General features: G+C 38.8%; 1 protein-coding gene across 1 annotated transcript; it reads right to left on the minus strand.

Moving 5' to 3' along the window:
• Positions 1 to 295: 295 nt before the first annotated feature.
• LOC103920735 (transient receptor potential cation channel subfamily V member 6-like) lies at positions 296 to 25901 on the minus strand. The gene is made up of 15 exons (XM_009328576.1): positions 25771 to 25901; positions 15972 to 16069; positions 15312 to 15434; positions 14224 to 14364; positions 13586 to 13684; positions 13189 to 13364; positions 12163 to 12309; positions 6632 to 6844; positions 6192 to 6278; positions 5018 to 5094; positions 4548 to 4713; positions 4199 to 4265; positions 3334 to 3602; positions 2054 to 2160; positions 296 to 569 (listed from the first exon to the last, which is right to left on the minus strand). Exons 1-15 carry the CDS (start codon positions 25899 to 25901, stop codon positions 296 to 298), a joined length of 2175 nt encoding a protein of 724 aa, XP_009326851.1.
• Positions 25902 to 26340: the final 439 nt, after the last annotated feature.

Consider the following 26340-nt stretch of genomic DNA (forward strand, 5'->3'; position numbering starts at 1 on the left):
GCTCATTTCTGTAGGGCATTGCAAAGCATAACAAACCACCACAGACCTTAGCGCAACAAGCCCACCAGCTTGGTGCAAGTATCAGTGCAACAGCAGGGACACTTAAAAGTAGGAGAGAAAAGACTGCGTTCGTATATCATAGCATACATGCCATGAACTGTTCATGAACTGTTCACCAGCAGAGATCTTCAAGGCTGACGAATGTGTGTAGCATGCTGGAGTGTGCATGAACAGTTGGAGAAGACAACTGTTGTGGCAAAAGTGATCCATGTCGTGGAGTAAAAAAAGAGGCTTCTTAGACATCATAGACCTCCTCTTCCATGGTATGACTGACCTCTCCACGAAGTTGGTGGAAGGTGTTGCGCCTCAGGATCTCCCAGCCACGGTGAGAACTAGTCCTGGATGTGCTCCGTGACAATGACAGACCAGACAGTTCCTTCTTGTACAGGATGTTCCTATTGATTTCCATCTTTTCCAAACCTTTGTCATAGTTATCCCGATCCTGAGCCTTAAATGCTTCTGTGTACCGCATCACCTTGTGTTTGTTGGGATCAACCCTGTCTTCAACTCTGTAAGAGGATTAAAAAACAAACTGAATGAAGTAGAAATGTGCCAGTTTATCAACAAAACCAAGCAGCCACAAGAAGCAGGCCCCTCCCAAAAATATCCCTACTGACCCAGACATTCCAGAAAATCTACACAGAAACAGGAAACTGATTATAGGCATGGTGCTAGCAGCTGCTAGCACACAATTATCTCTTAGACGTTCATCCCCATCATTGACTTCAGTACCCTTATCTGCCTGTGGTTTCCTATCCTTTAACTCATTTCCTAGTCATAATTTGCCCTTTCCATTTTGCCAGCTGTAAGCTATTGGCAGACCTACCCCACCTGACTCTAGCTCCAGATCCTTTGTATATACGCATATACTCATCCACTTCCTTTGTTCTTGCCTTTCCTCCTCTGATACTCCATGGTTGCTAGCCTCCGGATGCCACTTATCTTTTGCTGAACTTTTATTTAACTGCTCCACTTCCACCAATCCTTCTCTACATTACTTATAACTTGTCTTCTGAAATACTGTCTCACACTATATACAATAAGCATACATTTAATTTGACAGAACTAGATCACACCAACACTCTTTTCTCATAGCATCCAATGAAGAATTGTTGCTGGGATATTGCTCTTGCAAAGTAAATTCTGCACCTTGGATGGAAGGTGTTGCATATTGGTACCACTTTGGATCTGCTTGTTCTGCCCAGCAAACCTGAAAATCCAGAACGTTCATTTCTCTGCTAAAACCTGTAGAAAGTCCTATTTCATACAGCCACCACTCCCCCTTCTGGCTTTATCAGCAAAAGATGACGCAGTTAGAAAACACACGTGCCCAAACAAAGTTTAATCTTTTCTCACCCTGGTATAAATATTGATTAAAATCAGAAATAATGAGGAATCTAGTGTTATTTAGACTACAGATAATTTGTTTGTTTCTTATTTCAGTGCCTAAACTGAAATCCTGGACCCAAGACTTTGCTACCTGATGCAATCTTTGCAAAGTATAATATAGTTACTAGGTTCACACCAGAAAGAAATCTTGCCTTTAATTATTCCTATTCTGTTTTTGAATCATCTGTAGTGCAGTTCATTGCTGCTGAATGCCTAATTGATTGATTCTGCTTCTGCCATTTCATGCATCTGATAGACAGGAACAGCCAACGAAGAACAGCAGTGAAGCTTTGTGATAGTCATTATAAGAAATCTGAAAGAAAAATTCAGGCCTTATAACTCATGCAATTTCTGGGGTCTGTCTGCTGTGACTGCTGGATAAGAAAACATCAGCTGATTTCACAAGGAATTGCACAGCAGAGCTTTCTGAGGGGAACAGTGCTTGTCTATCAATCACAGACAGAAAACAGATTGGGGTCTGTATTCTGGAAGGGAAGGACTCCAAGACCTCCTCCCCAGGCCACTGGAAAGGCTCTTTATTAACATCCATACATTGGATTCTTCTTCTGGGATCCTTACGTGCACACACTAGAAGAGAACTCACCTGAGATACCATCGGTCTCCTAGCCCATACTCCCGCCCACAGATTCCAGAGCGAGGCCAGAGACAGCGTGGCAGTTTCCGCTCCAGCATGACAGTAGTAGCGACAACCTTTAGAATCAAAACAAAGAAAGAACTCGGATGAATTAGAAAAAAAATCACTCTCTTTCAAAATCACCAGTTTCATGAGTACTGACCCATCACCGTACTTCATTACAGCTCCATATGTAACGAAGAAAAATCATAGAGTCAATACTCCGTTTATTATAGGGCAATTCACTACTTTAGTCCTAACTGTGCCATGTGGTGCTTAGGGACATGGTTTAGTGGTGGACTTGGCAGTGCTAGGTTAACGGTAGGACTTGATGATCTTAAAGGTCTTTTCCAACCTAAACACTTCTATGATTCTATGGTTTGAGGAAGCACTGGTGCTCTTAAAACACTGTTAAATTTCTTTCCTTTCATACCTGATGACAATGAGTAGGGTAATTAATTTGCAAGCTAGAGAAGAGGACAGTATTTATATCTGCATTAACTATCATCAGAACTTACCAATGTGGCCACACAACTACATTTAACCATGTGACTTATTGCTTTTTCATAGAAAAATACTAGGAAATGGATTTCCTGTTGAGCAGCTATATAACTGACCTGGTTGAATTTTTTTGCCTTTTAAGCAAGAGAGTCAGGCCAACTTCTCTTAATGGATCTAAAGACGTTACTGACCTACTTGTAATCATAACCTTGCATTCTATCTCCCCTCAGTCAATCCCTATAATTATAATTTAACTCTCAGTTACACAGAAATGTGATTTTTAAAAAAGATGCAACTTTAATTCTATTTAACAAGAGATTACATGTGTAAGGAACAACCAGCTAGGGAGACACAGGATGGACGAGAAAAGCTGGATGGGCTTCTAGCTGCTATTTGAAATAAGGTAGGAATACCCTCATAGCAAAGATATACTAGAAGACAGTTTCACATGGGAAGATGTGCAGAAGAGTAGTCTTGCACTTAGACACTTCAGACTCATAGAAAGGATGAAAGAAATTTGGTGGCTGATGTACAGAAGCTGTAAAAGAGAATTAAAAGGACATGGCTTATCCTATTAGCCCCTGAGAAAAGTCAAGGCCAAGGAGAGGTTTTTAAGTACTTCCTTTAGAGCATGGATGGCAGAATAAGTAATTGCTCTGTCTAGCACATTTTCCCTGGACAACTTTTCCCCGGACAACTTTTCCCCTTCTTTATTCAAAGTGAACACCCTACCACCTAAATTAAATTACCTGGGCTCTCCAGAGCTCATCCCGCTCATGGGCCACTCTCCAGTGGGTATCACCCATCATGGCAATTAACAAGTTGAGCATAAGGAGGGTGGCAATGATGGCAAAGGCAAAGTATACCACGCTGTACATAAAGGGCAGGTCCACATCATAGTTTGCAGGGCCATCAATGATAGTGAGGAACAGCTCAAAGGTGGTGAACAAGGACATGGGATAGTTGTAGAACTGCCCAAGGTTTTCAGGGTTCTCCGTCTGGAAGATGATGTAAAAAGCTAGAGGAGAGCAATGGGGAAAAAAGCGAGAGAGAGTTTAACAACGAGAATCACATTCCAAGAGCAACAACAGGGTCCTAAAAAGATGCTGACAACACAAAGTGGTCTGGGAAGGAGCTGCATGTGTTTCTATGCTAGTGCAGTACCCAGCATAACAAAGACAAATCCCTTACTAGAATCACTGGTCTCCATTATAAAATGACTCACAATTACTTTGATTATTTATTTGTTCTCAAAATAATGATCTTTTCTTCTTCAAGGATATAATAAAGCTATGTGTGTTAATCTCATTTTCCAAAGACAAATATCATAAATGCAGTATGTTTTTAAACCTTGACTTACATATATGTGGAATTATCTGGATTGTCCTAATTTCTATTACCCTGGAAAGAGTAAGAATTAAAAACCAAACTCATGAGAACAGAAATCAGTACTGTAAAGTGACCATGCTCAAAGAAATAGAAGCTATACATTATCACCACCTTTGCCAGCTAACTCAAAGGGCAACCTGAGAGTAAATCAAACCGCACGCACTTAATTCATACTAAAGAAGTTGGCAGGGGTAACATAAAGCTGTTTTCCTTTTGTAGACTCACCTGATGCAAAGCCTAGTATCACCACAGCCATGAGCCAGCAAAAGCGCATAAGATCTCCAAATATCATCTGTAGAGCAAAGACAGCCACCATAAGGCCCAACTGTTCCACCAAGCCACAGTGCAAACCTATGTAAACCATTTTCCAGATTCTAAGACTATGAGTGGACTAAAGGAAAATTCTGCACTAAAGAGAGAATGTGAAAGTCCCAAACCCTCTGTGCAGACAAGAACTTGTCCATTTGTCATTAATGCTAGTCCTGAGGGAGAAAAAGTATTCCTTCTGTTGTCCCTATCTGCAAAGAGGTATCAGGATGTGTGTAACAAGCCCATATTTGTTTGTGTCTTATACCTTCTGGATCATGATGGTAAAGGGTCCAAGCATCTGGAAGCCTCGTGCGAAGTACATGACATTGCACCATCCTAGCACCAGGGCAAAGGACATGGGCACCACCTCACCAGTTGTGCTGGTGAGACGCATCACCATGGTTACTAGAATCATGCACGCATATGTGATGCTGCAAAGGAAGAAGAGACAGAAAAAGTTCAGTAAAGGAATCTTACCCTCTTTTTTCTTTTCTTTTCAAAAATTCCAAGACAGGCACATATAGCCACCAGTCCCATAGGCAGAGACCTCTCAGCACTATCAACTCTACCTGTCCACTTGCCTGGCTTCCTACACACCAGTTGAGCCAGTAAGAGAAGTAAATCAAGAGAAGGAATACTCTAAAAGAATGGAGAAAGTGACTCATCTGGCAAAAGACAGCAGTGGGGAAAATGAGAGACAATATATCTATTAGACTTAAAAAGTGATGTACTTACACAATTATGTGAAAAGGCCCTCCTAGGATGGTTTGTCCAAAGTATTTTGCTGCTCCAACTCTAAGGATATCTGGGATCTAAGAGAGACATCTTATTGACTTTAGGACTTAGATGGATTCTATTATACTATTAAATGTCATGGTAACCACCAATATTCACAGGATCTGGGGGCCACTGCATCTGCTTTGTTTGCTAGTTCACAGTTTGATTTCTATATTACTTTAAAAACTGCATGATTGAGTCAAATGGGCCCCTCTCAGGATGTGACAGAGATTGCTGGAAAATCTAAGAATGCTTGGGCAGATTGAGAGACTTTGGTATGTGGCAGAGAGGTGTTGCAGCACAGAGCTGTGAGCCTGAAGTTCATCTAGATTACTGAGAAGAGACCGGACAAACAGCTGAGCCTCAGAAGTGAAGACAAAAAAGACCTTCTTGGGGAATCAAAGGAGTTTCAGACTCACTGTGTTAGTTGTCGTGTAGCCCCAGAGTCCTGACCAAACAAAGGAAGAAGGACCTGTCCTTCTGGAACATATATGGGCAGAGAAAAAGCTGTTTACAAGCCCCATTTTATTTCAGTTCACCCTGGCATCATCATTTGAGTTTTCCCATATAAAAGTTTCAGTCTTCTATTTCATATTGTAATAAAATTGAGTGGGGGATGTATTTGTTTCAATTTAAAGAACTTTTGCCTTTTTTTTGGAGAGTTCATGGTAAGGAGAATACCTAAACATGTTCACGTCAGAACTCTGGTTGAGTAAGGCTCCTGTTATAGGCCCATACAGTCACTGATCTCCAGTTAAATATACTTTTCTGTGTACGCACAAAAATTAGTTCAGCCAGCACCCCTAAACACATGAGTATTTAGGGGTGCTGGGTGAAGAATCTCTAAGAATCTCATTCAACAGCTGGGATTCAGCTGGACCCACAGATGGTGCTAACGGGAACTGTGGCATTACCCTGCAGATAGCATTTGATAGCATAGCCAGTCCTTCTAATTGCTTCTTCCACACCTGGAGTCTTACTGTTGAAAGTGTTTATTGCCATAGGCATATATCAAAGCACTTAGACTAAGCAAGTAACCCCTACCAAGTTGTGAGCGCAAACTCATGTTTGTCTAGTAAGTAAAATCTCTCTTGATTAAACTCGAGACTATATAGCTCATTGTTTCTCTTACCTCAAGGATCAAAATTACTACAGCTCCAATGACTGTGATCAGCTCTCCCACCAGCCTCAGCTCATCCTCATATGTCATATATGATTCCTGGGAAAAAAAAAAAAAAAAAAAAGGAGCGAAAGGAAATTAAAATTAAATTTTAAAGGGAGTGAAAGGAAATTAAAAAAGAGGATGTGGGAAGGAAGGCCCACTGTTAGTATAAACACGTTATAATAAACATGACTAGGCCTGACAAGGCCACAGGAACCAGCCCAGCCCCAGCAACGGAGAACAGAGCATACCCTGTGTTCCTTGCTGACAGAGGTCAGCTGGTGGAAAGAGAGAAGGAGGACAGCTGCAATAGCTGGCAACTGGGAAAGACTTGGACTTTCCAGTTAAGTAGGTTAGATCAGAGTTGCCCAATGCTGCCTATGGTGCCCTGACTCCTATAGACACAGTACCTGCAGCATTTTCTGGATATAGACTGTATTGTCTCTGCTGCTTGTTTTGTTGCCTATTCGGGGTTTCAATGGTCGGTAGACACAGCACATAGTGAAGCAGACCATGTAGAGTATATAGAATAAAGCCAGGAAACAGAAATAGGGACGACCATACATATTCCACTTCAGGCTCACCAGCTCCTTCACAGGTGTTAGGTCCAAGATCTGGCGTGCCTGAGAAAGATGGAATTAGTTGCCATAAGGACATTTGTTTATAAGCATCATTCACACTGTTTCCTAGGAGAATGTTAACAAACTATTCTCACCTACTCTATTCAGCATTAGGAAGCTGAATTTATTTTGCAAAAATAGAATGCTCAAGTGGGTTTGGATTTGCTCAGTTTGCCAGTAAAGAGCTTTGAAAAAAAGTAAGAAATATATCCTGCAGGCAACAGCTTTTAAGTACTGTGGGAAGCGCGAGAAGCATGTTTGATACTGGACTGAGTTTGTTGTCTGTGTAGGCCTGGATGCATATAAACACTTGAGACATACCTATGATCTATGTCCGTGAAAGCAAATATATGAGGATTTGTTACAGAAAATAAAAGGTATTATTAGTAATTAATTAATTATTATTTTTCTATTAAGATATATGCATATTAGGGGTGGGCTAACTTTACAGTATCAGAAAGTTTATAAATCCTGTGAACTCTAGGGATTCAAATATGTACAAAACTACTTCAATTCATGAATTGTCTTTTACTGTAACTGTAATCAATTTTGAAGAATATTTTGTGTTAAGCAAGACAGCTCAGTGGACTTTAGAGCAGACAGATACTCTCCTCTGCACAAAAATACATCATTTTTAGAACATAGAATTGAAAATAAGATAATTTGGATTCTATTTTCAGCTACAGAAAAAAGATTCTGTGCAACCACAAGGTTGCACAACCACAAATTCACTTAGATTTTTTTTCTCCAAATTGGAGTTCTGCATTTATACATGTAAGATAGCATTGGTTTCAACAGCTATTTCTATCAACTTCAGTAGCATTTGTGGAAACTCTTAATCTCTAGGAAACATATCAAAAGGTCCTTTAGATCATTAGCTCTCTTTGAGAAACTGACACTGATATTACATTGATTTAGCAGGCAACTAAGATGACTTTGGAAAGATTTCCAAAGTTCCTTTACTTCTGTATAAATGCAGCCTGTTAATGGACTGGATTTTCAAAAGTTTTCACCATTCAGCTATGATGATAAAAACTGCAGTATATCCACAGTGAGATACAGTGTGAAAAAAAACAGGCTCTTTCAACTTACTTCCTTTAGATTGTTTATATTATATTCAAAGTTTGGGTGCTTCTTTTTAGAATGTCAGTGGTGCAGCTCAAATACCTGTAGAAGACCACATACATTTCCAGGAATAAAAAGAAGCTTCAGTGAGCATCTCGCATGATATGAAAAATAGTGATGCTGCATAAGTTGGGGTTGTGTTTCTGTCAAAGATCTGCATATATCCACTCATACTGTAGCTGAGGAATTCTATACAAAAAGAAAGATTCATCCAAAAAAAATTGAGACCATAGTTTTAGAAGTGACAAAGAGGCTCTATAAAAAGTAAGAGCAGTGGAGTTATGAGCACTGGAGGGAAGAATCCTCTCCTATCATACAATTCCATTTCAAAAACTAACAGGAAGAATCCAGAAATTTTCTTAAGTGCCCTCATGGTTGATCTGGTTTATTTGCACACATGCATATAAAGGACAAAGAAAATATAGTGAGCTGATATGGAAAAAAAAATTCAACATCTTTTCCTCTGTTGAACATTGCTAATCTATGCCTCTGAGTGAATCTATTGATTTGCTGCTGGGATGACAACTATAAAACTTGGAAAGATCAATGTCACTCCACTCTTTTTAACTGTTTTCCTAGGACAAGATGAAATTGTGGCTACATGAACTATCTAATAAATGTCATTACTTCTTCCTACAAAATTTGCCTCATCATTGTATCACTACTAGAGTAGTGTACACCTTAGAGTATCACTACTACAAGTAACCCCATCACATAACTTTAGGCACCTAAAGGAGGTATCTTCATTAGTGATATGTTTATCCTAAGATTTCTCTCCTTGTAGGCAATAGTGTCCTACAGACTGCCATTCAGCTCACTGTCTAAATCGCTCTTTGGAGATATTTAGTTACTTGCATCAACCACATGTAAAACTTAGGGAATCTGTATTCCTTAATTAAACACCTCGGTTGGTGACAAAAATTAGATGGGATTAATCTAGGCCAAGTGCACTTCTTTAGCTTAATTTGTCCAATATGAACACACAATATTGTGTGCAAAAAAGCAATCACTCTCAAGCCCACCCAAAACTAGACCCTCTGCTTAGTAACCTAGTCTGTGAAGAAAGAATGAACCACATGGGAAAGATATTAATTTTAGTATGTAATGCACTATTGGGATGTATTCAACACTGCAGTGACAAGAGCACTATGTTGATATGAATAAAGTGGAAGAGAGAATATTAGGGTCTTTTCATACGGAGTTCTTTTGAAAAAAATGGCCTGTGATTCCCCAGTGGTCATAAACTACATAGAGTCCCACTGCAAGGAAGTATGTTCCACAGAAGTAACAAATGTTATTTTCAAAGTAGATGGATGATACTGACTCAGATTATCATGGCCTCCAAGAACTGCAGTAGTTGAAGAGCTAGATCTCTACTTTGGAATCCAATGGTTCACCTTGAAGTATTTTCAAAACAAAATTTTCTTTTTCATTCAGTTATAAGCCATATTCTTTTAAAGTGAAATAAAACAAAGATATTTTGTTTATTAGCACCTGCAAGCCCAGAAAATCAGCATGGAGTCTTTTTGTGTTTTTCTGTCATCTCATTATAACTGTTTAGGGTCCATTCCCAATCTGGAACAAATCAGTATAGCTGAACTGAAGCTATAATTGTAATGGTTTCCTACAGTTGAAGAGTGAGCCTGTAGTCCTTTGTCTGTCTTCCCTATGTGGGAGTGTAATTTCTATTGATGTAAGCAGAATACGTAAATACTCGAAGTCTAGAAACAGGACTATGGCTGGTATGTTTATGAAGGATCAAAGTTTGCTTTGTAGGTCAAGGGGCTCGGTCTACTCCAGAGATAGTCAAAAGCAGTTGGATTCAGCTACTTTAAGGCAGTCAGTGTTATTTCATTTGCAGTTTCTCTACCTATAAAAAAGAGAAGAATTTATTTGACCGTTCTCACAGAACATATGCAGGGTTCACATGAGCAATAAGCTACTTTTCCAATAATCTTTTCTGAGGTTGCCAACCGAGCACCAAAATGTAAACAAGGCCTTTTCAGTAAAAGGGAAACAAAGGCATATATATAATTGATTGGAAATTACCCTCAGTTCTGATGGCATCTTGAGGGTAAAACAAAAGACTAACAACTAAAATTTAGCTGATAAACCTTTGAAATGTTTTTGTTGTGTGTGGGAACATAGAACTGAGGATGACAGAATATTCCTGTTAGTACAGCAATACATGTCTTTTGTATCAGATGATTTGGGATAAGAAAATTGGAACATTTTTCCAAATGAGATTAATACTTGTCTAAAGCTCCATGGATTATGTAAAAATATTATATTTTAAGTTTCTGCATTATCATCTCAGTGATAATTAATTGAATCATCTATATCAAGCCTTCAGCTTCTGCTTAGAAGACTGATGCTTAGAGCATAAGTAGGACAAACAGGGTGTACTTTACACCTTGCTTATGAATTTGACCCACACACTTTATTAAATGCTTCTAGACCTACTTCCTATTGTAATGTTTAGGGGACTACTGCAATAAGTGAGAAGGAGATGTAAGTCAAAGTGGCATGAGTGGGTTACTTTAAAGGAAAACTTCTTATTGCACTCTAGATGTTTTCCTTCTTTTGCTACATTGCCCTGTTTCCTCTAAGTCAGCCAAAGACAGATTGCGCAAAGTGCAAGGAATATGTATGTTTCAGTAAATGGACATGACATGACTCTTGAATGGCCTAAGAAATATCCTAAATGATCAAAAGTGAAAGATAATAAACCTAGCTAGATAGCCTTAGGTGTTCTGTTTTGTGTAGAAGTCAGTATTCTAGAATTCTTTGCATAGGAGAGTAAATTTCATTTTCAAAAGGATGATATAAGTTCAGAAGCTTACTATAATCTTCCTGTAGCTTAGTTCCCTTCTATTTTTGCCACTTTTCATCCACTTAAGGGTCAGAAAATACATCTTAGTACCTATTTGTGTATGCATCCCCCTTAACACAAGAGGAACCTGCTTCTGATTGGGGCCTAAAGATGCTACTCTAGTCCAATACTGGACTGGGAGGGTATGATAGGATGGGGTGACACATTGCATTCTTCTAGAGGAGACAGCAAACTTTTTGGACCAAACGTATGTCAGCTATAAAAAAATAATTACTATTTATGCATGCAAAAATTGCAATTACTCATATTTAAGAGCATTCTGGAAAATAAATCATATTATCTCATGGTATTTGGGGGCATCTTATCCTCTGAAATTAGGAATCTTGGATCTGCATGCACTATATGTTTTGGGATAAGACAGAGGCACAATATTCTTCTTTCTTTTAGGATTATGGTTTAGTCTTCCAGGCAACTTCTAAGTTGTTCTATTTTTTTGACATAGACTTCTTTCCCCTGAATTTCCATATGTATCACCACATATAGAAATTTAGAGGATTTTAAATAAAAGCAAATGAGATTTTCATAGACTTCCTCCACATTGTGCAAAGCTCTCCAGTAGCTGAAACTTTTGTTAGATAAGTTTGACTAAAAGTTTTGACTAAATAGAAATAATACAGGATGGGTAGAATTGTGCTAATTAAACTGTCTTCTGATGCATTTCCTGTCCAGGCGATTACAACTGATAGGGTAGTGTACCTTGAAAGTCTTAAGCAGATCTGTCTAAGCTTGCCATTACGCTCTGCTATTTTTATCTTAGTGATCCCTTTGCAAGTTTTTGAGCCTACAGCAGAGATAATTCACCTACTTTGTTTTAAGTCATAACCTGGACAAGCAATGTCATTAAATGAAGGGAAGAACAATAATGAGTGCTTTTAAAATGCATTCCAGTTTAGGATTTCTGAACAGTCATGTCTCACAGGGACATTGTGAGAATTAATCAGTATCACAGTTATAGAAAGCTACTTGCTAGAGCTACTCTAGAGATACTTGTTACTGATATCTTTGAGCCTGGCGAAAGAGAGAGAACCCTTTGCTGAATCACACAATGTCATTTCCTGTAGCTTGCTCATACAAAGTTCTTTCAATCATCTGCAAGTTTCATACCTCAGAAGAAACTGTGTAAAGCATCAGATGTAGCCAGATCATTAAAAAGCTGCTACATTTCATGTATTCCCTGCAGCACATGCTACAAAGTCCTTGCTCTATGGATAATATCAAAGAGCTTGAACCTTCAAACTCATCATTCTTCTCCTTTTATAATCACCATGGTCTGCACATAGAAAGCATGTGGTGCCCACAGTACCTCTCTCTTCTTGGTTGAGACAATGAGCTCAAGGAACGACTGATCTTCTGCCCAGGAGTCAATCTCTGTGAGATCATAGAGCACAGTGGTCAAGGGGCCAAAGGACCAGAGATTGTGCTTCCGCTTCTGCATAAGGTATTGAAACATCTGAGGAGAAAAGAAGGGGTTGGAGGACATCAGAAGTTTTCTAGTATATAGTGTGTTTGCAATGAAAACAAATAAAGTTGTTAAACCCCCTTAATTAAAATGTATTTTCCCTGAACTTTGTAGCTGTGGTTCTCATATCTCTCAGGAACAATTATAGCAGGTTAAGAAGTGGAAGAACTTTTTCTGACTCCCATTTGATTAATTAGCTTATGCTTGAGGTAAAGGATGAGTGATTTCTATTCTAAATTCTAATCAAACTGCTAAGTTTTTTGACACAGTTATACATCTTGACAATTTCATATGGAATTATATGTTGATTAGAAAAAAAAATTCTTTTATACTCTTCTACAAGTTATCAGGAAAGAGGTGTGGCAAGGGAAATGATCCTGTCCTTTGTGGATCTACAGAAGAAACACTAACCACCTTTGTCTTTTTGTTAAGGGGAAGGATGAGCATTTACATTAAATATTGAATTCTTGACTATGAACAAATGTCTGTGGATACCTTAAGAAGTTTCCTGTGTGTCACATTTAGGGTAATGAAATCTAGACAACAAAAACAATAATTTCAGTCAGAGTTTTTAAAAAATTACTTGGAGTGGATCTTTCTGTTAATACCTGTTTAACTCAAATGCTTCAAAAATTGGGTCAAAAAATCTATTCTTTAAGTACTCATTTCTTTCATTAGGATAAAGAAACTTCTTATACAGGTTTTCTGGTCCTACATGAGACTTCTGGCAAAATAAAAGAAGGACTTGTTATGTATCTTCTACCCACTAAAAACATGCACAAACTCGCTTGGTCTGGATAATGTTATTTCAAGTTCTCAGTTTCTGAATAATCTCTTTTGTATGGAGGCAACTGTGTCACTTAAACTCACCACAGTGTTGCCCTCAACTCCAGCCAGTTTGAATGGAGTAAGCCCCTCATTGTTAGGAATCAATTCAAGTGATCCTGGTCCCTCTTTTTTCCTGTCATAGGAAAGTATCAGGCTGTACATGTGGCAGGCAAATGTCTTATTAGGTTGGAGAACCAGGATGTGAAGAACAGTGTTACCTATGAAGGAAGCAGACCAGATAAGGTATATGGAATAGCCCAGCCCTGTGCAAAGACTGGCAATTGACTGGTGCCATTAACGGTGGCTTTCATTTTCCTCACATCCTTCATCCCACAGCTGTTTGTAATGAGAGAAAAATATGTGCATGCACAGATGACAGAGTCTGATTTCAAGTGTCCCCATCCACTGTGTGCAATTCACTAGGCCCCCCAGCACATACCCAGATAATCTTGAGCTCTAATGTCAGCTCCATTTTCAATGAGCAACTGTACAATTTCCTCATTTCCCACACAGGCAGCAAATGATAAAACATGCTCTCCTGCAAAGAAAGGAATGGGGAGAAACAACATTAAGACCCCAGGAGGCAGGAGAAGTTGAAGCACACTGAGGGAAAGCTATCCATGCTATGAAGCCAGAGGTTATGAAAGGGTTACTTCAGGTAGCCTGTAAATTTCCTGCCCCACTCCTCATCCTACCCAGAAAGGAAAAGAAGACCTGCCCCACACAACACTAAAAGGAAGAAGAATTCTTTTCAGATTATCTTCATAAAAAGGTTGACAAGTAAGTTGCAGTATATGTTGCTGGGAAGAAATTAAATTATAATTCTTATGCAATATATATTTTTGTATATATGCAAATATATAAAATGTGTATGATTTATGTATTTGTATTTATGTAGTATTTACATACTCAGATGGAGTCTTACTGTCTGCTAAAAGGTGTGTGACTGATGACATTTGGAGACAGGAGCCTCTGCTTATCCACTTTAGATGGGGACTAAAGCATGCCTCCCTTATATTCCCTCATCACTCTGCTGGTTCCCTCCCATAGCAGCAAGGCGAGAAGATAAGGCTGTACCAAAATAGAGAAGATTCTGGGAGCTGCGCCTGAAGAAGTGTCCAGTGGCCCGTGCTGTGCAGGCATTGGCCCCTCTCTTGAGTAAAGCCTTCACCAAAGTGATGTTCTGGTTCACTGCTGCAATGTGGAGAGCCGTCTGCCCTGTAAGACACAGAAATAAAACCTTGCCTTCCAAGAAAGCAACTTCAGGCTGATCAGTAGTCTGCAGTTCACATTTCGCTCATGGTAAATCTAAGTTTTTTGGAACTGCATCCATAGTGGCTATATGATTTAGCTTTGAAGTTATCCCTGCTGTATGCAGAAAGTTGGACTACAGATTTTCCAGAGGTCTCACTCTATTTAAATCTTTTACGAATTCATGGAAGCTGACTTTACAACCTGCCAAAAAAAACCCAACAGGATGCACTTTCTAGACTTTTTCTGGGGGAAAACAAGACATGCCACACTCTTCCAGGAAGCACACTGAAAGCTCATGTGTCTCAGAAAGGTCTATGCTTTCCTTCATGGGACATGAATGCCAGGTCAAGAAAAAGCTCCCAAAGAAGACTTGCTCTAAACCATCAAACTAAGTGTTAGGATTTTTAAGCCCCCATCATTATTATTTTAGTGGTTTCAGGATTCTGTCTGGCCTTTCTGTGTAGTCAATCAGAACCATTCTTTAAAAACCTGTCTCAGAGTCTAGAATTAAAAGCAGGGGCCACATTTTCTTTCAATCCCTATTGTTGGTCAACCAAAGAACCATTTTTTCTCCTTTCAGAGATGAGGTAGGTGTCCCCTTTGTTACACATGACTATGGCAGAAAGCAAACTGTACATATCCTTGCAATCCCACTATAGCCAACAGGCCCACCTGTGGTTAAAGGTTTGTCAATTATGCATTTGCATGTTTGCACATGTATGTACTTGGGTTTAATATACTTCTGCCTTCCACAAATGGTCAGGAGCCATTTGTATGTTGGCTTTGCTATGTAACAGTTTAGGAATATATTGAACCAGGAACAGTATAAGCCACTTTCCTAAATGTACAGGTACTACTTCCTCCCTCCCCCTGCAGACAATCCTGCCCATCCTCATTCCCTGAGATGTTACCTTCATAGAGCTCTGATGTCATCCTCTCATTGACAAGCTCAGGAGCTGCTTCCATCAGAGTCACTGCAGCCTCTACATTATCATACAAGGCAGCTACATGAAGGGCGGTCTCCCCCACTGCACCTAAAAACAGTAGGAGAAGCATGTGAGCCATCTAGACATTCAACTATACAGGACAAAAGCAGAAATTAATTTATTGGGGTGAAGGATTATGGGAGGTCCTCCCTTGAGTACTGCCAGGTGCCACCTCATCATATGACATGGCAACAGCCACATAACTGCACAGACTCTGTCCTACACCCCATCAAAATCTGAAAGCTGAACAGAGGCTTCAGGTGTTTGTGACAGCAGACTTCAATGTGAAGTGAATGAGCACACAGCCCTTCCACTGACCACCTTCCACAGTAAACCACCTCCCTCGGTCCTTTTAGAAAAAAGGCCCATTCAAGCTGTAAACCTCTGATCTTCACCATCCCTTTAGGGTTTGACGAGCTCGCCAAGTTAGAAAACTCACTTTGTGGCAAAGCTGCTGACATACAGTTAAGTAGTTTGAGTCTGCTAATGCAAATGTTTTAGCAAACTAACAAACATACTACTCTACTCACTGTAGCAGGCTCTTGCCTTCCACAGAAAACCGCTTGTAACAAATAATTGAGTTACCTCTCTGATAGAAATCACATGTTCCATCAGTGAGAAGTTTCCTAATGGCTGGGAGGTTGTTCTCTTTGGCAGCCTGGAGGAGTGGGGATTCCCAGATCCTGTAGTCAAGAAAAAGTGGCGAATAAGAAACACAGTCAAACACATGGTGCCTCTCTCCAGAGCTAGCATGGCCTTTGCTTGAGACAGTATGTATCTTCCAGATTTTCACTGAAAGATTGGTAACGCACGCCTACCATCTGAGGTATTTTTTGAATGCAAAAAAAAGAACCGGCAAAAGCAGATAAATGCAGTGCTAAAAACCCAGGTAGTTCATCAATGCTTGACTTACTGATGCTTAACCATATGATGGCAGCAGAGGGAAAGATAGAAGAAATGAATAGCCAACTTCAAAATGTTTCTGGTTTATACAGCCCACATTTTGAAGCACAGAAGATGGTGAACGATGGGTCATTTGATTCCCCTCCTGCCAGTAGACTAGTTATCTCAGGAGCCAGAAAAAGCCAGTAGTTTTTTTACACAGCACAATAAATTAGAAAAGGATCAGCATCTGAATTACTCCCATAATGGATGGAAAAGAAAATGTACAAACAAGAATTCCCCCTGTGTCATAGCAATGCTTCCTATGGTACAATTAGAATGAGCTCTGAAAGGTAGTTCCTCATCATACAAAGTTATGAGGAAAAATCTGAAAGCTTAGCTATACCATTTTTTTCTCTGATGCTGAGAAAATTGAGGAAATTGTTAAGAACCTGAAACATATGCCTGTCCTGGGAAAGAGCATGCCATCAAACAAGCTCCAGACTGAATCGTTCACTTATAGTTGAAGAATGCCCTTGGGTCTTCCATGCAGCTCTGGGTTATTTCAGTTGATCCTTTGGGGCTGATGAAGAATTTACAAGTACAGTCATGAAACTTCATTACAGCAAGGTCCTTTGATGCAAACAGCAGGTCAAGGGAGGTGATCTTTCCCCTCTACTCAGCTCTGCTAAGGCCATACCTAGATTCCTGTGTCCAGTTCTAGGATCCTGAGTACAAAAGACATATGCAGCTACTGGAGAGAGTTCAGCAAAGGGCCACAAAAATGATTATGGGACTGGAGCATCTCTCATATGAGGAAAGGCTGACAGAGCTGGAACTGTTTAGCCTGGAGAAGAGAAAGCTCGGGTGGGGGTTCTTACCAATGTGTATAAGTACCTGAAGGAAGGGTGCAAAGACTTACCTGCAATATCTGCTTGCTCAGCATCCAAATAAGCTTTGCCAATGTTCAAAATAATGAGTTGGCCACCCAAAAATCACAAAAAAAATATAACAAAATCTACTAATTTGGGGTAAATATTTCTGTTATACTTGAATATTTTCAGATTTATCTTTTAATTCATAAAAAGTGTTTTGGGGTGGGTTTTTGATTTTTGTTTTTATTCAAATAAAGAATTCTAAGTATTCCAGGTTCAGGAGCTAAAGATTTAAGGGGAAGGAAGACCCTCAAATCCAAAGAAACAGCCTATGTCTCATGAATTTTCAATATGAAACAGAAAGACATTCCTCTCTCCTTATGTCCAAATAGGATAAGTTCAGTTTCAGATCTCTGTTCAGATGCAAATTTTGTGCTTTTATCTCACCTCTGCTTTCTTGTAGTAGTAGTACAGATGTTTAATTTGTTCTTAATTATCTAGCATGGCTCAGGTCAAGCTGTAATGTGATGTGGAATAAGTCTAAGGAACACAGTAGAACAATGACAAGTTCAAGCTGATACGAACAAGGAGAATGTCAGCCCTCATTTTCTTACCAGCCCCAGTCTCTCCTTTTACTACAATCTAACAACTGCCAATAGACTGGGTGTTAGTCACACACACACAAAAAGCTTGTGGGACAAATACATCAGTCAAACCATATAGCTGGAGATACATTCAATGCTTTCTCCTTGTGATGTCCCAGATTTCTTCTTTGTATTCTGGTATTATTTAGTTACAAGATTTTGGGGATACAGTTTATAAGGTAAATACTATACAAAGCAATAGGTGTTTTACATTGTGATAACACTGATGTTAGAATACATTATCTATGAATAAAACTCTATTATAAGCCACAAGAAAACCCACGTCAGAGAAAGAGAGAGAATATAAATGGCCCATTGCACAGAATGTTTTCTCAGAACTTGTGCTTCTTAGGTATAGGATAATTTAATAATAAAACCATAGGAAAACAGGCAACAAAAATTCTGTGGCTTACAGAAATATATATTTCTTGCTTTAAATTATTCTTTTATGATCAATAGAATCTTGAAACAAAAAAAAAAAATTATTTGATATGCCATTATCTCTGGATTTAATCCACCTGAAACATGCAAGTTCTGCATACCTTTATAGCAGTAAGATACTGACACACTTGAGAGAACTTGGGGGATAAAGCAAAACTAAGAGAAGTATCAGAATTACACAGATAAACAGGAATCATTTGAATAAGTGTAAATTAATGGGCATGGGCTACAAGTAACAAAAGCATAACTGAACATTATCTTTATCATTCCATAAAAGGAGCATTTCCTGTCACCAACAGCACCCCATTATCTAAGTGACTATAAACTGGACTAGAAAAATGCTGAAGAACAGAGGAGAAATAAAAGCATTCAGAATATAAAGAACCATCCTGAACAAAACAGGGAGCTGCTCTGAGATATTTTTACATGTCCTTCAAACTCTTAGCCTTGCTGCTTTGAGAAGTATTCCTTCTTTCGCTTACTCATGCATCAGTTGCTTTAGTCACTAATTACAAGATGATTTGATGCAAACATTGCATCTAGGATCAGACAAATAAGAACAAAATAAAGGGGCATTCTGAGCAAAAGTTGTAAAATTCAATATCAGTGAAGCAAGCTTGCCACCTCTGCCATTATTTTGGCTGAGAAAGACTCTGTGTTCCTGGAGAATGTAAGTTTCAGAGGCAGGAAGTGGGAAGGAGGTGGGGTTTCAATAGTATAAACAACGCTACAATTAATATGTTGATGCTTTACTGGGTAGGCCTTTATCCCTCCAATGACCTCAGAGAGGAGGAAGGATTGGGCAAGACACAATGTGGGAGAACACAAACACAATACCTTTCTCACAAAATTCCCCAAAGCCCTTGTAAACAGCTAATTAAATTACACCTAATAACTACTATACTGAGCTTTCAGAAATTTAGAGCAAAATTGTCAAACCTTTCTACTTATTGTAGGAACCTCCAACTGGGGTTGTTAAAAAAACAGAGATCCCAAGCCAAACAGCAAGCTCATGAAGAACCCAGAAGTGTTGGTAAATGTCTTTGCACACTGCCTCTGATGCCTCAGAGGTCCATGACTTACATGTTTATACCATATGCCCCATAGTTGGAGAAACATTTTACTTTCATTTAAAACATACCATTATAATTATCGGCTCATTTTTAATACATTACAGCAATGTGCTGAGCATATAAATATCACGTACTAGGTGAGCCAAATTCACTAATACAAAAATAAAACAGTCACCTGAATCTAGAACCTTCAAAACATTTTAATTTCTTTAAGTTCTGCATATTTAACCAATTTTCTTCCTGACCCATCAAACACAGCATGATTTTTACATTTTACAACTCTAGTTCCTGTGTGTCAAAGCAGCAGCAAATAAAATCTGTAACTTAGTCTCTTAATAGAGCTGCCCACAGTAGATGCTTAGTTTCCGTAAAGTACCATTATGTCACTGGATGGAGAGGGTGGCTTTCAGAGAATGATTCAGCAGAGACCTATTTAGACACTCTGAGAAGACAATTCAGCACATCTAAGTTACGCTCCTGTTCTAAATCACTCTTTTCATCAGCTATGGAGTCAAGGGACACAAAGCTCCTAACTTAACCAGCTAAGCTAAATCTGTAACACTAGGCAGTACTGATGTTGCCTTATAGGATCAGTTTAGGATAAGCACAGCTACATAGCTAACCAGGAGTTCTGATGGGCAATGAAAACTACAACAGTATCCACCTGGAAGTGCTCCTGGGTTCTTCTTACTGAGCTAAGGAATGTAGCTGTGTTGAGGCACTTAGTAAGCCTTGATCATGCATTACTATCAGTCAGTTTTCTTAACAGGTGATTCAATGATATGCTCAGGAAGCTGTGAGTTGTTTTTCAATATAGGTGAGGACAAAACCAGGAACACCTGAAAATCCATTGTGAAACAAAGAGAATACAGAATGTAGGTCAGATTCTGACAGAGGGAGTCATGTAAAATAGTTTTAAACAAGGTTAAAGATTTCACAAACTCTTTCTTTAAGTTCTGCATATTTAACCAATAGTATAAACAATGCTACAATTAATATGTTGATGCTTTACTGGGTAGGCCTTTATCCCTCAAATGACCTCAGAGAGGAGGAAGGATTGGGCAAGACACAATGTGGGAGAACACAAACACAATACCTTTCTCACAAAATTCCCCAAAACCCTTGTAAACAGCTAATTAAATTACACCTAATAACTACTATACTGAGCTTTCAGTATAGTAATATGTACTATGGTACATATTACTATAATATGGTAATATGTACCCTTTTGGATTTACAGCTTCTTAAGCACTTCTTTTGGACTGCATCCTGCTCATTACACTTATGAAGAGATAAAGCATGCAAGGACAAGTCCATAAGTCTTAACTCTGTTATAAAAAGAAGAATTTGGATTTATAAGGTTATTCTTTTAAAATATGTCCGTTACTAAGGGTCTAAAGCAATTCTTTCTAACTAAGCTATAAATTCATCAGCAGGATATTATTTCAGCTTTCTTTTCTTTCACTGTTGTGCTGCTCAGAATATCCATGCTTAACACTCCATCATGAAATTGCCAAAGGAGATTCGTCTTCTCCCTTCCTTCTACTAGTATGTTTATGTAAATGTGTGCAAGATTTCAGGAGAGCAGAGGAGTGCTCAGAGGAAGCTAACCAGCCAGAAAAAGGAGCAATGCAACCATCTAACAAGATGCTAAAGAATGAGTTAGGAAGTAATAGCATGAAGTGAAAAGGAGACAGATAACAGGGGCTTGGACAATCAACGCAGGGACAGGGTCAGCAAATTTCTTCAGCACCGACAGCAAGACTCAGCAAATTAACTGGAACCTCTTGTGCATGTATGTTGAAGCCCATTCAGCTGACAGTAAACAGAGCTTCTCTGGAAATAAATTAAACAGGTTACTAATTGCCAATGCTACTAGACAAGAAACTGATAGGGAAGTCTTAAACTTTCAGATATTTAGCTATCTATCTGCCACAGTAAGCAATAGAAATCTTGCTCAGTCACTTCCAGCAGGGCAATCTCCTTGCATTAATCTCCTTTTTTTTTAATTCTGCATCTGAGACCATCCTACCAATAATCTCACGCTAGAACTGGATTAACAGTTCAGCAGATGTTAGTTATTATTTATTATCACTGAGTTATAAAACAAACTTGTTCTTTGAAGCATAACCTCATCCTGCATCAAAACTTTCAACCCTCTTCAGTAGGGATTTTCTTGCAGTCTTATTCTAGGTTGTGTTCCTCACCCTGTGTCTAATAGTTTTCTCTAACAACTTTTTAATTTGGGGTGGGTTTTTTTTCAGAGCACAGATTTCATGTTTACTTCTTCACAAGGAAATCTATAGCCACATTTAAGAAGGGAAATAGCTTCCTAAATCTATGAGCCTAAGCCACGTCTTAGACATTGAGGTCAGATGTGTGTATATCTGCTTTGTTGGGGAAATGTGAGTTCTGGAGGACCTTTACACTTGTGAAATTAAGGAGGCTTGTTTTCCATTATTAGACTCAAAACTTCCATTAGGATGAAGGTGTAACAGCATAAGAAAAGACCAGAAATGCTGCCAGTGATGCCTTTGACTTTATTTTACGTGCAGCAGCAGTTTCCAACAGGCTGTTCTTTGCATCTTGACTACTCGGAAGCACTGCTTTTGAAACATATTACAAATGAAGTGGTGGAACTGGGAGCTGGCATCTTTATTTCACTGTCACCTTTGGGAGCAAAGGAACGAATTAATACTGACCGGTATTGTGGATTTTAAGACAGGACAGTCCTACATTCATTTGTGCACTGAAAACTCAGTAATGTTGTTTAGACAAAGGAACAGCAAAACTATGGTGACATCTCTCATTCACTACCAGCTTGAGAAAGATTTCTCTTGAATCTGAAGGCTCTTTTTGTCCCTGTACAACTCTTAAGCAACTCAGTTTAATAGCATTAGGCTGAGCTACTTTTTATTTGTGCTATGTTTGTTTTCAGGGTAAGCAAAGAACTTCGCTAATATCTCTGTGAGACTAAAGAGCCACAAAAAAAAAAAAAAAAAGGAAACTAAAGGGGATATAAAGTGTTTATTGTGACATGTTTGGAATGACCATAGTTGTCTGCAAGTTGTGCAAATTGTTCCAAACACTTCTAATGCGTTATTTCTCATAGCACAAGTTTCTACAGTTAATTAATATATAAAAATGCTTTGGTTTGTTTTTTGAGATTATTTTTTAAATGTACCACACAAGTTAAATGTTTTATTGTCATTAGAATAATTAAGCCTCAGAGCATCCCACGAAGGCCAGATGATACCACTAAACCCTAAGCAGCAGCTGTGAGAGAGGAGACACACAGAAGATAGATTATTTATCTATCAAAGTTATAGAGGCAGGCAATATCAGGAAGAAAAATATAACATAATTGTCCTTGATCCCTGTACCCACTTGCTCTAATTTATTTATTAGTTATTTTTTATGAACAGTTCGATTCTCATATGGTGGAATTTCTAAAATTACATGCTAGAGAGATTTTGTTCACATTTCCTTAGAACCTCTTACACTGAAAGCCAGACTAAAAAAAAAAAATCAAGCAAGGACTCTCATAATTTCTGGAAGATCTATTAGACGGTGACAGTCGTGTGATTTCTCTTCACCTCTATCAGGCCTGAATTTTCATAAGTATTTATCTCTTTGTTCCTCATGATTATGAACTATGTTGAGTTTTTATGTTCATATGCTCCGGAGTTTACTTCCAAAGATAATTCTAGAAAGGACATATGAGATGTGACCACTGTCCCTGGGACTCCACACTGAGCTACAGGCTATTTAAAAAGGAGAGTCTTGAACAGAAAGAAACCAGCAGATTAAGGCAAAATAAACTCAAAGTCCTCTTTAATATTAGGAGATTGTATCACATCTCCTGAACTTGGATGTCCCTTTGGGAAATGTTATACAGTGCAGGATTAAGCCAAAGAAATCCAATAATGCTAATAAGATTCAAAGAACTATTACACATGAAGAAAGAGAATGAACAGCAATTCCAGTGAAGGTGAGAACTACCAAAACAGTTAGCTTTCAGGTATTATCATCACCAGTTGTAGGATGGGAAAAAGCATTGTTCTTCTCTTGCAGACTTTCTGTGTGCAGTCAGAGCATACTAGTTAAATCGTAACATGTTTAACACTGTCTTTCAATAAGATGATAGTAGAATTTAATTGCTGCTTATTACTGTATGTATTCCAGCACCATTAACACTGAGAAGAACTCAAGCTGAAGCCACAACACTGCAATTCCACACAACAAAATGACAGGATGAAGTAAAAGCCCTCTTGGCTTACAACAGTTTTTCCACAAAAGCAAAGGTTTTACAAGAGTAGTTCCCATACACAAGTCAACACAGAAGGTTTTCCTGTTGTGTTTTTCTATCTTTACATAATTAAGAATATGAAAGCAATAAAACTGATTCCAGTCCTCTGCAAAATATTCATTTTCTTTCTCCTCAAACCCTGAGCATCTCTGGGGACAAGAAAGGAAAGAAAAGAGTAAGATAATAAGAGGGAGAAATGGTCCTGTCCATCTTTAGTAAAAGAGTATCCACATATTGGCACCATGTAATTTCCAACCAAATAGCAGAGGGCTAATTTATGTTAGTTGAAAGCTGTGGGGAACATATAGACCTAAAATGGAAGGGAACAATTGTGTCCCCATGCAACTCTGATTTCACAGACAATGATATCATATGTACTACATGTGTTGTTATGCAGAGTTTTATAAAGAAACACAGAAATATTAGTTTTAGTGACTGCTGGGGTTGCACTGTTGTGATCTAAGAGAAGTTTATGAAGAAGGCTTTATATGCCTAACAGTTTTTCTGTTTTCCTCTGTCAGTAGCAGCACACAAGATGTTCATGGCCCTGCAGCACATGACTAATAAGGATTGTCAAGTAGAGAGAAGGTTGAATGGCAATCTAATAGCAGCCTATGTGAAAGGGAGCAACAAAAAGGAAGGTGCCAAACCCTCCTTCGTAATAGCAGATGGTAAAACAAGGGGCTACAGCATCAAATTATGATTTTGGAGGTTCAGGTTGAACATTAGGAAAAAAAGCTTTTTCACCAAGAGGTTACTGCAACACTGTAACAGGTACCTAAAGATACGGTGGAATCTCTGTCCGGGGAGGCTTTCAAGACTGAGCTAGACAAAGCCAAATAAATGTGATCTATTGCTGGCAATAGTCCAGCTTCAAGCGGGAGGTTAGATAGAGACCTTCAGAGGTCCCTTCCACATCTCTATGACTTAAAAATGTGAAGATAATGTTATAATTATAAAAATATTAATCTATTTAGACTTTTATTTTGCACACATTCATTTGGATATTACAGAATCTGCTGAGAACTTACCTTTCAGTTACCTGTGATGCTTTTCATGAACACACCAAAATATAAACATTTCAGTATTCTATGGAGACACTATTGTTCCCACTGTCCCTCCCATTTTAAGTGTATTTAAGTCCCACTGCTCTGAAGTAAAATAGAACAGACTTTTGTTATTTGGTCAGAAGTTAGATGATGATATATGTAATTCTTTCCATTAAGATAGATATGTACCTTTGTCTCTCTGAAGGTACTATCCTACTTATTTCTATACATATATGTTTGTATACATACATATATATGTACAGATAGATAGATAGATTTTGTCCCACACAGCCACCTTTTCGTCCCCAGAGTTTTTTAGAGTTTTGTGAGGAAAGAAAAAAACCAAATTTTACAAGGGACAGGAAGCAATTTGTTATTTGAGTACTACAGGGTTTGTGCATTCAGAAATGACAAGGAACAATGAAAAGCAGATTCAGCTGGATTTCCATGAACACTCCTGCATTCTTGTATGTGGAGGGAGCAGCCCTGCACAGCAGTAACAAACAGCCTTGATTCAGTATTTACATATGAAGACACAGGCAATCCTCTTGATAATGTAAGGTCTAAGAGGAGTCACTGTACATGTTGACACCTGGGCCATGGGGGTGACAAACAGCAGTCCGACCCAGGAAGTGACTGACCACCAGAATGTGGAACAACATTAAGTCCACTCTATCCCACAGTAAGGGCAACATTTAGAGAGACAGAAAGCAGAATCCTTGCAAAAAAGCCATCATTTCAGCTGACTGCAGCATATACATCACACACACTCTTAATAATAATTAAAAAACCCAAACAAACCCTGATGCATTTTCTTGTGAACTTTGCCAATGAAGCAGGAAAGACAAGAGTATACGTTATTAATTTGTGACTGAAGTCCTGCACTCAGGGTAATTCAATTGCGACCTAGAAAACCCACCTGTGAAAGCAGATAAGATTGGAACTCCAGAAGCATTCCACCTTGAAAGAAGAAATCTGATAGAGAAAAGTGCTCCAGGGTTGTTTAAAGTTTATCTACTGGCAGAAAAGCCTAAGGGAAAAGAGTGAGAATCAGCTACAGGGAGAGAGCAGCAGCAGAAAAAGAAGACAAGAAGGCTGAAAGGCAGTGTACCTTTTCTGCTGGAGTAAGTAGATTTCATCCAGATGTTTATCCCAGGATTTTTTGCCTTGCAACTTCTGACTTAGTCCATTCCAGATCCGGAAATAGAAGGGCTTGCTGTCCCCAAATAAAGGTACCCCCATAGCACGTCCCTTTTTCTCTCTTGCCTAGCTGCCTGAAAGCCAGCAACCCCCACTTTGAAAAAAGTCAGGGAAGGCTCACTACAGGTCACTACTCCTCCGCCCCCACTCTGTTACTTACAGAGGAGACTGTCCGTCAGCTGCATCAGCTGATCAAAGTACACGTAAAAACACAAAATAAAATCACTTGTCCCTAGCAGACCATACCTTGAACCTCATCAAGTACTTAGTTTCCAAAATAGCCCAACCCAAAGGTGTGTCTGATTTAGAAGTAGCTTGCCAGCAGCCTTACCCCTCACAAAGACCCTATACAGCACTGAAGAATTCATACAGCACCATGTCCTAGGCTTCTAGTATTTCTTTTCTGAAGTCTAGAATTTAGAAGTAATCATCCTCCTTATGTATCTCTGAATTCCTCTGGAAAGCAACATCTAAGCAATTT

Source organism: Pygoscelis adeliae, unplaced genomic scaffold, assembly GCF_000699105.1.
Source record: "Pygoscelis adeliae isolate BGI_AS28 unplaced genomic scaffold, ASM69910v1 Scaffold120, whole genome shotgun sequence".
NCBI lineage: Eukaryota > Metazoa > Chordata > Aves > Sphenisciformes > Spheniscidae > Pygoscelis > Pygoscelis adeliae.